Here is a 13973-nt window from a genome sequence, read left to right on the forward strand (position 1 = left end):
CCCCTGAAATAGGAAATGATCAACAGAATAAAGAAGCTAGGGACCACAGAAAAAAGAGAAAAAGATGCAGGGGAAGGAGAGAAGGAACTACAGATCTTGTCAACAACTAAACAAAATTAGCAACATAGAGGGAAGAATCACGTTCCTGGATGGATCTTAGACGGTTTTCACAGGCAATATATTCCTCACTGTTGAACAAACCACACTGGCTCTATGTAGAGCTGATCATAGAAAATAGCAGTCATAGCATATATACTCACAAATGATGGATCTTTGTTCAGGCAAGCATCAATAAACTCCTTAAAGGATTTAGTAAAGTCTCCGACAAGAGTTGGAGGATTGTTTTTTGGAATAAGAAACAGAACTCTCATAGGATGCATATCGGAGTTAGGTGGCTCTCCCTTGGCTAGTTCAATAGCAGTAATTCCCAGTGACCAAATGTCAGCCTAAGGTAAGGAGGAAAGAACAATTACCTTGAAATTCCATTCCAACATACTGCCACAAAACAACATGTGGAGTCTAACGGTCATACAATATGAAAGTGTCTCAAGAAATGTGATGTTAATAAATTTTTATTAATATAATTCATTTATTTTAAAAAATGATCAAATCCCCTACTTTGTGCCAGCTACTGTATTCTAGGCACTGAGGACTCAGGTAGTGACCAAACCAGACAAAATCCCTGCTCTCAAGGGGCTTATGTTCTAGTAGAAGAGACAGATAAATAAATAAATAATAGGATGTCAGATGGTGCTAAGTTCTGTGAAGAAAATAGTAAATCAGGATAAGGGAATAATGAATAAGGTAAAAGGGCTGCAAATTTACACAGGATAGCCAGGGAAGACTGTTCTGTGTAGGTAATGTTTAAGCAGAGACCTAATTGGGAGAAAGGCTATTCCAGATAGAGGGAGAGGCAAGTGCAAAGGTCCTGAGGTTAGAGGGGACTTGCTGTGTTCACAGACCAGCAATGAGGCCACTGTGGCTGAAGCAGACAGAAAATAGAGGGCCAATAAAAATTAATTTAAAAAAAGTGGAAGTGAAGAGAGATCAAAAAAAAGAAAATAGAGGAGAGTGATAGGAGATGAGCCAGAGGTAGACAAGGGCCAGACTGTAGAGAGCCACATATGTGATAGTAAGAACTTTGGATTGTATTCCAAGTAGGATGAAAGGCCACTGAAGGGAAGAAGGTCCAAATATTACCAGCATCAAGGGAACGTATGATTTACCAGCAACATCTGACATGACTCTAGCTTTAGGAATACTTTAAAAGGAAGGGGTATTAAGGCAGTTTATTAAATAGGATAGTACGCTATATAAAACTTAATATTAAAAGCAAAATAGTTTGTACAGGTAACACTTTACTTTTGAGTCATAAGCTGACTGCTGGATAACTTCAGGAGCCATCCAAAATGGTGTTCCCACAAAGGTATTTCTTTTAATTTGTGTATCTGTCAGTTGGCCAGCAACTCCAAAGTCAGCAAGTTTCACGTCTCCTTGTTCTGAGAGCAAGACATTGGCAGCTAGGAGGGAAAAAGAGATGAAAAAACCCTCAGCTTCCTCAGAATGCATCTGTTTTTCTCAGGTTCACATTAGACTTCTGTATACCTTTTATGTCTCGGTGAATTTTCTTTTCTGAATGCAGGTAGTCCAGACCTTTCAAAATTTCCTTTAGCATGGTAGCGATCTGGAACTCATCAAATGGACCAGCTCTCAGCTTAGGGGGAAAAACACATACATACATATACATGTAAAAGTTTGGAACAATGAAGTTCGAACTTGACATTCTCTTTGAAATAAGAGAATCGCTTAGATATATGAAGCAGTTCTGTTTATTAAACCAATATTTAAACAAATGAGAAAATTTTAAAAGGTGAGGAAAGTTAAGTCAAAGGGCAGAAAGGGTTTTTTAATGATTAGATTTAATCTTGAAAGATAGCACAACCTATATACTAGCTCCAAATACTAAGGTTCTTAAATATTTACATCAAAGACCTAAGAAACATGCTTAAATAATGACAGAACTAGCGTTCTTTTTCTCAGATAGGAAAAAAGAAATCAGCTACTTAAATTTTGGCATTTGCTGTTTAAAACTTCTTAAATATTTACACCGAACTGATTTTTAGATCAGACGGTCCATAAGATTTTTGCAGCAACCAAATTTGATCATATAGGTCAGCTGTAGCACAGTTCTTAGCATTTGTGTATTTCAAAAACATTGTAAAGCATAGAGCCTTTTTTGAGACTCAGATTTAAATTTTAGCTAGGAATATAATAATTAAACTATTCAGACTTTCATTGTAAACAAATATCAAATCATGGAGGGATACGGTTTTTCAAATAAATGTAACACATTTCCCTGTACTAAAGCCAGTAGTTTTAACTGCAATACAAGGAAAGCAATGATTAGGTTTCAGGAGAATTTGTAATGGAATATCTGAAAATCTCTCCTTAAAATAAATGGTTATTTTAAAATTCTGGTACCTCATAAAGCACAAACAGTGGACTGTACAATATTATTACAGGAAAGGGTGGGAATCTAAAGTCAGAGCTGAGGTAGAGTTCTGTTTGCTGGAAGGAGGGAAGAGGTGGTGAAAATCAAATATTGCCCACTCTGCCTCACACTGGGAGGGATTCACAGCTCTTTGGCACCTTCTGTATTTCATCTTTCATGAATGCCATATTTATTCTGAATAAAGGGCACTTTCATGTTGAAATTTAACAGCTTAAAATAGAAACCACACTTCGGTCTCACCATTTAATATTAACTATGCTCTGGACATATAGTATACTCCAGGGAGGTTCATAGTTCAATAGGTGCCTTTCCTAGGTAACATTATCTGTTTACTTTCAAATATATCAACTTCCACCCCAAAAGTTTCTATTTAAACAGCCGTGGTTAAAGTCAGCTAAAAGGTGAAAATGGCATATTATTTTATTGATTGCTGGCAATGCAATTCTGAGGTACTACCAAATAAGTTAAAGATAAATGTCATACTACTTAAGATTAGTACTTAGTATCACTGATCATAAAATGCTGACAGGGCCAGAGGAGGTATACCCTCAGTCACTTAGGAAATTGGGCAAGGTCCATATAAAAGGTACTAGCTATCATTCTGAAGGATTTCTAAAAGTGCCCTGGATAACACAGAATCTTAAAAATATATTTAAGTAAAAACAAACAGAAAAGTGGTCCTACAGACCCATTCGCTTATCTGGTATACTTAGGTCCAGTTCAAAATTCAGTAAAAGTAAAATCTCACTTAACTGGGTACCGGAGGGGGATGGCAGGGGCGCCTGGGTGGCAGGGAAATGGGAATGGGGTGGTGGTAGAGCTGCGTTTTTCTTGTTCACTATCAGACAGAAAACTGTCCCAAACCTTGTGGTTAAAATGTTTCCTTAGCCATGATGATAATGATCAGAAAAGGAGGAATAAGGGAGTTGGAAAGAGAAGGAAGGTAAAGTAGATGGAACACAGATTGCTTTTTAAAAAATTTCCAGTGCAACCTTGGGAGAGATGAGGCAAGATCTTGGTCGACTGTCCCTGGAGCTCACAACTGAGCTTCTCTCTAAAGACTGAAGACCATATCATGTCTCTAATAGCTAACACTTCTGCCCCCGGGGCAGTGTACTGGCCTTGTGTGATTTGCCTCTTTTGTCAACTGAGGATATTCAAGAGAGGGACATTTTCCCTTTCAGAGACTATCTACTTGTGGGCTTGGGGGTGTTCCCCATACTCTTTTGACTTCCAGCCAGTCTCTAATGCACCATGTTTTGTTATGCTTTCTCTTACAGTTAGCATATTGTTTCCAACTTTTTCCCGTGGTGCTCATGTTTTATTCTCTTAACCTTATTATTATATGTGTTTTTGTTGTAAGTCACTGCAATTCTATTTGGAAAGAAGGTATAATCAATTCAATAAAATAATGTATAGTATGCTCAAAGTCTGTTCACATACAACTAATTATTTTTGTTAGAATGGGAGGGAATCTTGAGGTATACACTATATAATGTTGACATCAATACTGGTCATAATCATGTTCCATTAGTCAGGCACCAGTTTAAGGATCAACACTCTCTACTCAGCATCCCTCCTGATTTCTCTTGTCCCTGGTAGCAGTGCCCTCCTCTAAGCCTGATCCTTTCTTAGATTCCCCCAAATGATAGCATTCATTCGTACAGGACTATATATGAAGAAGAAATAGCACATTTTCTCATCACTGGCTCTGCCTACAAAGTCCAGTCAAATGAGGTTTATAATTAAATCACAATATCATTAAGTGTTAGGGCTAGAAAAACAGAGTTCGAGAGATTACTCATCTAATTTCTTCATGGAACATTTGAGGCACAGGTTAAATGGCTTGCCCAGTATTAGCCAGCTAGTCAATGGCAGAACCAGGACTAGGATCTAGGTCTCTTGATTTTAAGAACATTTTAAGTTCATTGAATTTATGCTAATAGGTATTTGTTGTATTTACGTGGAGATCAGAATGGCAGAATGAGATTATGATCTCACAATCATTTCATTCAGAGATTTCATAAAACTGACCAAACTACTACTGGGGATACAGATTGTATTAGTTAGGGCTGGGCCAGTGTCCAGTGCTTCACATTGCTATCAGAAATCCGGATGAAAGCAGTGCACTAGCTTTGCCAATGTCTACAAAACAGGGAAGTGACATGGTAAGCACTTTTGGGGGCCAGTTAACTGTGATAAATTTGGAAAGGGTTCTTAATATTTAAGAAGTGGAAGGAGGCTCGTGGAGCAATTGTGAGGCTTCTGGTGGAGCTAATCAAAAAACTATTGTGTAATCAAACCATGTGACAAGAGAAATAGAGCTGAGATCATTTAACAGCAAGAGGAGAATGAGACCCGACTCCATATGCATGAAGGATTATTATCCAAAGAAACACCAGTTACGTTCTCTCACTAGAGAGGAGAGAGAAAGAAAAAAATGAACTCGAGCTTTAGGATATAAGAATTACATTAGACACAAGGAAGGATGACCTAACTCAGCAACTGATTAAACTGAGATGATTTCCTAGAAGATGAGGCTCTCCATCAAGTTTAATTACCATTTCTTTAGAATGGTTTAAGTATGGTTCTGTTTAAAGGGAAGAAAATCGCTTATGGTCATTTCTTTTCACAGGATTATTTGAAACTTTGGAGTCATTGGCAGTCAGGATGAAAGCCTTTGAAAAATATTTGATTACTTTCAGTCAGAAAAACTCATCTCCACTTTAAAAAATAAGAATTAAAATTACTTTTAGAAACAGCAGACTCTATAATTTCAAAGGCAGAAGCACATTATGTAAAAGTCATATTATATTAAACATGGAAGAGGAGCTTAGAGCAAATTCTTTGTTTTATAGGACATCCAAGTCCAAGGAATTTATGTGTCTGGTTCACAGTCACAGATCTAGTTATAAATAGAGCCAGCGCTAGAACCTCAAACTCCCACAGGCCAGCCCAGTGGTTATTCTACTACACAAACTTGTCTCTAGTCATTCATATTGCATTTTAAATACAATGTCATGTTAATAAAGATTTAAAAGGCGGGGAACAACACTGACAGAATCACACCACTTGGGGAAAACAACCAGTGTTTCTCAAAAACATTTCATGCATGAACATATCTTCATTGGTTAGAACTTTTCCCGCATACTGCAGGATTGTAGCAGCCTGGTCCCTGCCCACTAAAAAGGCTGTGGCACTTCCAAGTCATTGTGACAAAGATGCCATCACATTTCCAAATGACCTATAGAGGGACAGAGAGAACTCTGCAGAGAGCTGGGTCTGTAGGCCTTCTTGGTCAGAACCCAAGAGCCAATTTTAGAGACAGTTATCTGAATGATATATTTTTTAAAAATCTAAGAACATTGAGTCTTCTCAGGGATAAGCATGTAAAGTAAAACTCTAAACTGACAGCAACTGTCACACACTCATTCCTAATTTTGGGGGAATTTTATTTTATTAAGCTGTTTGCATTTCTTATATACTTTAAGAATGCCAGCAATGTGAAGAACCCTGCAATATAGCTGAATCTATATAAGAGTAGTAGTCCTGAAGACACAGTGAACATATTAACTAGACAACCGCTTAGCTTGTCCAAAAACCATTGCTTACTCCAATTAAAAGAAAAAAGTGCAAGTATGGATATATGTGTGTAATTATTTAAAAATACTTACAAGATCCAGTGCTGAACCGCCACCCAGGTATTCCATTATTATCCATAATTTTGAACCCTGTAAAAGCCATGAAATAGTTTAATAATTATAAACCTGAGCCAAGTAACATACTAGCATAAATGTTAAATCTGACATACTAATGTACTGGTTCTAAAAGACAGGTTTAAAATCAGTTGTTTGGAACTCATAATATATTTTTCCATAGACTATTACAAATGAAAGTCAAGTTCTGAGTCTTGGCCCTCCCTGAAACCTATTTAGCATATGATATAGCTAAATAAATAACACATTATTGTTCCTTATTGTTTAACTGTTAGCAACTTTTATAAAACCCAGAAAAAAAACATCGCTTTAAATTATTTTGAATAACAATACTGAAAGGAAAAGATAGTTACATTAAAGAATGAGGAGGTAAATAGAGACTTGTAGAAATTTTGAATGGGGCTTCTGGGTACTTCCGATGTGATTTTAGAGTTTGAGGACACTGGGTATTGTGCCTTATTTTAGCTTTTGGCTTTTGTTTTAATGTACTTTACAACTTTTACCAACCAGGATTAACGGGGATTTTTCGTACACATATGGAACCTAGAAAGAACATTGACCCCCCTCTCCCCCGAGGTAAATGGATAAGAGAAAGGGAGCGTGTAGCTTAAAAAACATTATGATTAACTCATGTAGAATTAACTTCACTGGAAGTCGTACAAGAGGAAATGGAGCTCATAGGGGGAACACGTGTATTTGAATTACAAAACAGATGAACACACACACACACACACACACACACCATTCAGCTACATCAGATAAAATTTGGAATAAATCATTAAATCATTTTTCTTTCAGCTATAGTTTGAAATACGGGAGACATCTTTCTCTCCGTACCATTTCATAAGTGGTATTCTCTGAATTATTGTAGGACCACAGAATTGACTGGAAGCGGAATGGTTGGTTTTGCTAAACTGGCCAATAGCCAAATTGTGAATGGATTGTGTTCCAAAAGTCCATTTTTAAGTAAGATGTTTGGAATTTGGAAAGCAAGCATTTTCCCATAAAGATAATGCCTAGGTTCCTGGAGCAGTGTCCTCCAAAAAGACAATTAAACACAAAGGTATCCATAGTATAGCAAAAAGGATACCAGAGACACTACCATTTATACCATAACAATGTTTCTAGGGGAAAATATATTCAGCGTCGTGCTTCAGTTTGGGATGCCAGGAACACATTTCTCACCTTTACAGTCCCAGCTGTGGAATGAAGATTCTCAAGCTGTTGCCAGTAGTCCTCAAACTCTCAAATCCCTGGGAAGTACTCGGGAGTTCCATTCAAAATTTCCAAGTGTCTCCATGAGACTGGGGCTTTATTATGGCAGAGAATGGACTCCAATAACATGATGATGAGTGTTTAGGGGACACTGTAGTGGGGGGGAATGGGTTGTGGTGTAGGGTAAGGGTCCGGGGAGTGAAGGCTCAGTTAAATTAAGATGCTGACATTATGTAGGATGTATAAGAGAAAGAAAGGAACAATGTCCCCCGCCCATCTTAACATCAACTCTCTCCTGTCACAGCAGGCCAGCTTGAACTGAGAAGAGAAAGAGTGGTGTATACAGTAGGCAGGAGAGGAAATAAATCCCCATAACAGCAGGAGAGGAGAAGAGTTCCAGGAGTGGTTCATGTATAGAAATTAGGACTCAGAACATGAGAACTGTGAACCTGATGAGTCTTCATATTTTTTTCTACAGAAGAAAAAAGTGTTTCTCACAATGCCGTACAGGCTGAGAAGTTTATCTTTTGCCACGTTTTTTCCCTAAGTACTACATTCTACCTCATGAATTCCGAATGCTTCCCATTCACCTGACATTCAAAGAAAAATAAAAAGATCTTATAAAACATGTTTATCTGTTTTGCAGTTCTGCATGAATGAAAGCACCTGTTTTCCAAGTTAAAAACAATGTGTGTCTTTTTTTTGGTACTGATTCAAAACAGAAACTTACCAAAATGTATTCATAGAAAGCTTAAAAAGTCATTAAACTTATGACTAAGCAAATTCCCGATCTGAAAAGAAGGCTTCCTCTTTGCAAGCGAGCTATTCAGTGGAACTAGGACTTTTCTGAAACAGGCAGGGAACCAGAGCTGCCTCATAGCTTTTCTGGCTGCTTCCTTCTGATTGTCACTTCTGCAGACAAACCTCGCTGGAGGATGGTTATAGGTCCAGACATTCAGAAGACTGCGAGGCAGGCAGGGGAACTGAAGCGAGGCCCGAGTGGGCAAGGGCAGGAATGGCGAGCCGGTGGGGTTCCTCCCTACTCAAGCTTAACCCACACAGGCTCTTACTCGTTCCTTGTCTGCAGCAGGTCTTAATGAAAACACCAATCACAAACCAAACCCAACCCAAAAACCTAGACCCTGTGTTTGTATTCTTTTGGGGGACTACAATTTGTATCTTTGATTTCTGGTAAAAGATGTTTGTGTTGGAGAATGCAAATATGTATGTTTGGTTTGTTCTTAAATAATTTAAAAGGCTAAGTTGATATCTACATACTGGTTTACAAATCCAAAAGAGCCAAGTGACTCTAAACCTCTAAACCATAATCATATATCTGGCACATTTAAGTATAGGAAGTCCCTGAAGGAAAAATGTCACTTCTCCAATTATAAAAGGATCCAAATGTTTTAACAATGGGTTGGAGTTCAATTTAAAGCCCTGCATCAGGGACTTCCCTGGTGGTGCAGGGGTTAATAATCCGCCTGCCAATGCAGGGGACACGGGTTCGAGCCCTGGTCTGGGAAGATCCCACATGCCGCGGAGCAACTAAGCCCACGCGCTACAACTACTGAGCCTGTGCTCTAGAGCTCGCGAGCCACAACTACTGAGCCCACGTGTCACAACTACTGAAGCCCATGCGCCTAGAGCCCGTGCTCCGCAACAAGAAAAGCCACCGCAATGAGAAGCTTGCGCACCGCAACGAAGAGTAGCCCCCGCTCGCCGCAACTAGAGAAAGCCCACGTGCAGTAACGAAGACCCAACACAGCCAAAAATAAATAAATAAATAAATAAATAAATTAAATAAAGCCCTGCATCATCGTGGGTGGTCAGTTAGGGGTTAGGAAATGGCTCTCTGTTCCAAAATTCAGAACACCTAAAGAGTAAGTACTTCAAGAAATAGTTACAGATGTAGAAAACAAACTTATGGTTATCAGGGGGTAAGGGGGGAGGAGGGATAAATTGGGAGATTGGGATTGACATACACACACGACTATACTATAAAATAGATTACTAATAAGGACCTACTGTATAGCACAGGAAACTCTACTCAATACTCTGTAATGGCCTATATGGGAAAAGAATCTTAAAAAGAGTGGATGTATGTATATGTATAACTGATTCATTTTGCTGTACACCTGAAACTAACATAACATTATAAATCAACTATACTCCAATAAAAATTTTAAAAAAGAGTTAAGTACTTCAGAGTTATACTGTTTACTGAGGAGAAGTTGGAGCCTCGTTTTAACAAATCACTGGTGTCTGGAGTATCAACTCCATCATCCCATGGGGCCTTTGAATTTGCCACTAAAGCAGACACTTGGCTAAAGGGGGGAGAAATGCTACTGTGGAACTTGGAATTCATTTGCTCATAGAAAAAACGTTTAAAAAAACATCTAAACTACTCATTATATATATTTATGAGATAATTATTGAACATAGATCAAGTACATGTTGAATTAAGTAGGTTGGTCTATGAAGCAGATAGCCAACCATAACACTGACCACATAAACCAGCATGTGTAAATAAAATAAGCCAGTCACCAAAGGGCAAATGTTGTATGATTCCACTTATATGAGGAGTCTACGGTAGGGAAACTCATAGAGACAGAAAGTAGAATGGTGGTTACCAAGGACTACGGTGAGTAGAGAATGGGGAGTTATAGTTTAATGGGTACAGAGTTTCAGTTGAGGAAGATGAAAAAGTTCTGGAGATGAATGCTAGTGATGGTTGTAAAATCACATGAGTGTATGAAATGCCACAGAACTGTACATTTAAAATGGTTAAAATGGTTAAAATGGTAACTTTTGTGATATATATTATACCACAATAAAAAAAGAAACAGAATGTGAAATCTTATATAACTGCAAGGAATAGTAGAGATCATCTTGCCAGATACTTTACCACCTTGGAATCGTTTTCTTCCAGTCTAGAATGCCTTGTCTATACTCCACCCTCACATCCCAAACCCTATCAAAATCATACTCAAGACCCACTTTAAATGCTATTCCCCACTTTTTGGGTTATTGCACTTGATGTACCTACCCACAGATAAGTGGGAGATATGAGACAAGTTAGATATACCTATCTGGGGCTAAGGAGAGAGGCTGAAACCAGAGACATGAACTTAGAAATTGTCAGAATGAAGTAGATGAGACCGACCAGGGCAAATATGCAGAATGAGAGGAGTGCACAGAGTAGGTGACCAAAAAATAAATATCTGCTGAATTGAATCTAATATGGGGCTTCTTAGAGGTGTATTATAGGAAGTTTAAAGCTATTCTTATTTTGAGGAAAAAAAAAACCACTGTACAAGGAGGAAATATTTCCCTCTCCAATTTCCTTCAAGTTTTATAAGAAAACTATGATTTTTAAAAATTAAAGAATATTCCAGAAATATTCCAGAAACATTCACCATACATTGGAAATAAGCACACACAAAAGTCTCAGGAAAAATAATGAGAAGGAAACAAAACTGTACAGACTCTATTCTGGAACATTTTACTTCAATCATTCAATTCTTTTTTTTTTTTAAATAAATATCAGTTGTTGTGGTATGTGGAGGGGGGCATATTTCCTTAACATAAACAGAAATCTAAAAGCAATTTTCAGCAGCAAATAAAGGCATGATTCAAATTCTATTCAATGCCTGAGTGAGCTTCATTTTAAGATTTACATCGAACTAGAAAAATATTTAAAGATTATAAAAGATTCTTCCAATGTTATGAGATCAGAAGGGAAGGGTTTGCTTATTTTAGCACTCGTCATAAAGACTAACTTTGTCTGTCAAGAAAATCTGCAGTGAAGTAAAATTAAAGGAAAATATTGTGGTCATACTGATGTGTCTGTCTGGTTTTTACTCTTGTTTTTAAAAACGAAGTTATACAGTGAGCTCAGTCAAAATGAATACCTAGTACATTTCTGCATGTCTCAAGGAAAGTACTACAACTACATACAGTTTCAGAGAGCATATAATTTTCTCTCAAGTGCAATAAATTTTCCTCCAGCTAACAGTGAGGGCCTTGGTTATGTCCTGTGTTAGGACAACCTGAGAAGAACCTGTATCCTACTTTACTCAATTAACTTGACTCACAAAATCTCCCGTATCATCTGAAATGGAAGGATGGGCCACAACAAGAACATAAGTCGACTGATGATGCAGTTGTCTGATGGTACTTAGAGGATGTAGCCTTGATTTCACTGACTGAACTAAACAGAACCCTGTTATATTTGATGTGATTTTAGTTTAAAAAAATTTAAGCCTGTAAAGTCACACTATGGTTTAATATAAATGGGAAATAAACAAGTGGTCAATTTAAGAAAGTAATTTAAATAAATGGTATTAAAGAGTTATAAAATCATATTTCTTTTTCTCTGTGTATATATATGTATATCCATATAGAGATAATATGTGTGTGTACAAATAATCTAGATACAAATGTAATCAACAGCAGCCATCTGTGAATTTCTACAATTTTATCATGAAGTAACATGTTCTTCAAAGTAGGCTTTCTCATCATGTATTTTAATTAATGATGGGTAAACGAGATAAAAATAATGCAGTTTAATTCTGTAAGAAGACATCTTGGATAACAGTTTTGTATCACTAACTGGCCTGAGAACATTCAACAGTCAAGATTTGGAGAAAACAAACTATCAGTTGGATTTATTAAAAGATTAAGTATTTTTTGGGTGACTGGTACATGTATACTATGAGGAAAATTTTTTTAAATGTGAAATCTTAGGAATAAATAATAAAAACAGAGTTATAATTCATTTTCCATGCGAGTACTGAATATAAATAAAGAAAGGTTGTAAGCAAACAATAAACTCAATACCATGTCAGTACCCATTTTCAATATAATATACAATAGCGCATTTTAAATAGGGCTTCTTTAATATAAGTCAGTCACCAAAACTAGCTTATCTGATACAGGTGCCTAAAAATAGCAAGTGTTCAGATCTGCTCTAGAGTGGGTCTGGAATTACAAGGATTCAATCCAGAAAGAGTAAACCAGAATAAGCAAAACACACAGACACATCACCACCAACAACAACAAATTCCCTGGGCTGCCTACAACCACACCTGCTATGGAAATTAGAAGGGAGACTTAAAACCACTGAGATTGAATGACCACCCCCATAGGATTCCTAAAAAGGAATCTGACCCACTAAATAAGCTTTTTAGGGAAGAATATAAAAGCAAAGTGAACCACAAAGAATCAAGTAATTAGGTGTACAGTAAAATAGAGTAATGGCTAACACTTAAAAGTATATTGTATAGGAGCTACCAGCAGTATCACTGCCTCTTGGAAGCCTTTCCTTCATACCATCATGGAAAAAAAGGGTAGAGGTGACCATTTTCTTCTTTATGCTTCATCTGTACCTTGTACACATTCAATCACAAAATCTACACTATTTTAGTGCAATATGAGACTGTGAGCTCTTTAACGGCAGGAGTTGTTCACTTTTACATCTCCATAACCTAGTACCGTGTGTGACACAGAGTGACTGTTTGGCTATTTAGTGATTCATTCTACTATGCATTAATGCCACAGTCACCTAATTCACGTACTATTAGAATAAATTAGGCTCTGTGGGGAATTCCCTGGAAGTTCAGTGGTTAGGACTCTGCGCTTCTCCTGCAGGGGGCCTGGGTTCAATCCCGCAAGTTGCGCAGCGCGACCAAAAAAAAAAAAAAGGTTAGGCTCTGTAAAAAGCCATGGAAATCTATGAATTTCTATATCAGTATTAACTAATATAGTTTATCCTAGGGTATATTTGATCAGCAGAACATAAAAAGACAGCATCAATTTTTGTGCAGGCCAACAGCCTGATGGGTTATAAACACACCCTTTTGGCCTATAGATAGATGGACAAACAAACAAACAAAATACCTTCCCCTTTGTAAGCCCTAAAAATCAAAGATCTAACTAATACTGCCCTCCTTTGAAAAATATCAATATGGGGATACATTTTTTTTAATTTTAAGGTAATTTAAACTCTAAGCTAGATTTTTCTAATTATTTATTGTTTTATATTTCAATAGACACAAATCCTGACTCTATAAATATGGAACCCAAGAACTCTGGGTTTTAGTCACCAAAGAGTTTTCTGTGATGCAGTAGTAACTCCATCTGCTGGAACTTCAGGTGTCTGCTAATTCCATAATCCTGGAAACTAAAAATCCAACTTTTTGTTTGGTGGGGGGGAACAGATATTAATCTATTTAACTCCATTTCAACAAATATTTATCATGTACTTAAGATGTGCCATGCTCTGTGCTAAGTGATGTGAAAACCAAGACAGGCTGAACTAAACTCCCTGCTGTCAAGAAGCTTACAACCTAGAGGGAGAGGGAGATGTGTAAATAACCACCATAACTCAATGGAATAGTGACATGCTTACATATGCCATCAATTCTGAGGTTGAGACAGACTGGACCATTGAGAATAATGGGTAAAAGCCCAGGAAAGCTCTTTCCAGGCAAAGGATATGTCTCAAGGCTCAGCTGCCTTTCTGTTCC

The 13973-nt window shown here is 37.4% G+C and overlaps 1 protein-coding gene across 1 annotated transcript in view; it reads right to left on the minus strand.

Moving 5' to 3' along the window:
* STK26 (serine/threonine kinase 26) overlaps positions 1 to 13973 on the minus strand; it is a 66207-nt gene that overhangs the window by 5941 nt on the left and 46293 nt on the right. The window contains exons 4-7 of the mRNA XM_081222230.1: positions 6187 to 6243; positions 1606 to 1714; positions 1363 to 1520; positions 261 to 446 (exon numbers count right to left, since the gene is read on the minus strand). Coding sequence (XP_081078356.1) covers positions 261 to 446; positions 1363 to 1520; positions 1606 to 1714; positions 6187 to 6243 — 510 coding nt within the window. The remainder of the gene's footprint in view (positions 1 to 260; positions 447 to 1362; positions 1521 to 1605; positions 1715 to 6186; positions 6244 to 13973) is intronic.

The sequence above is a fragment of the Mesoplodon bidens genome, assembly GCF_964165515.1.
Source record: "Mesoplodon bidens genome assembly, chromosome: X".
NCBI classification, from domain to species: domain Eukaryota; kingdom Metazoa; phylum Chordata; class Mammalia; order Artiodactyla; family Ziphiidae; genus Mesoplodon; species Mesoplodon bidens.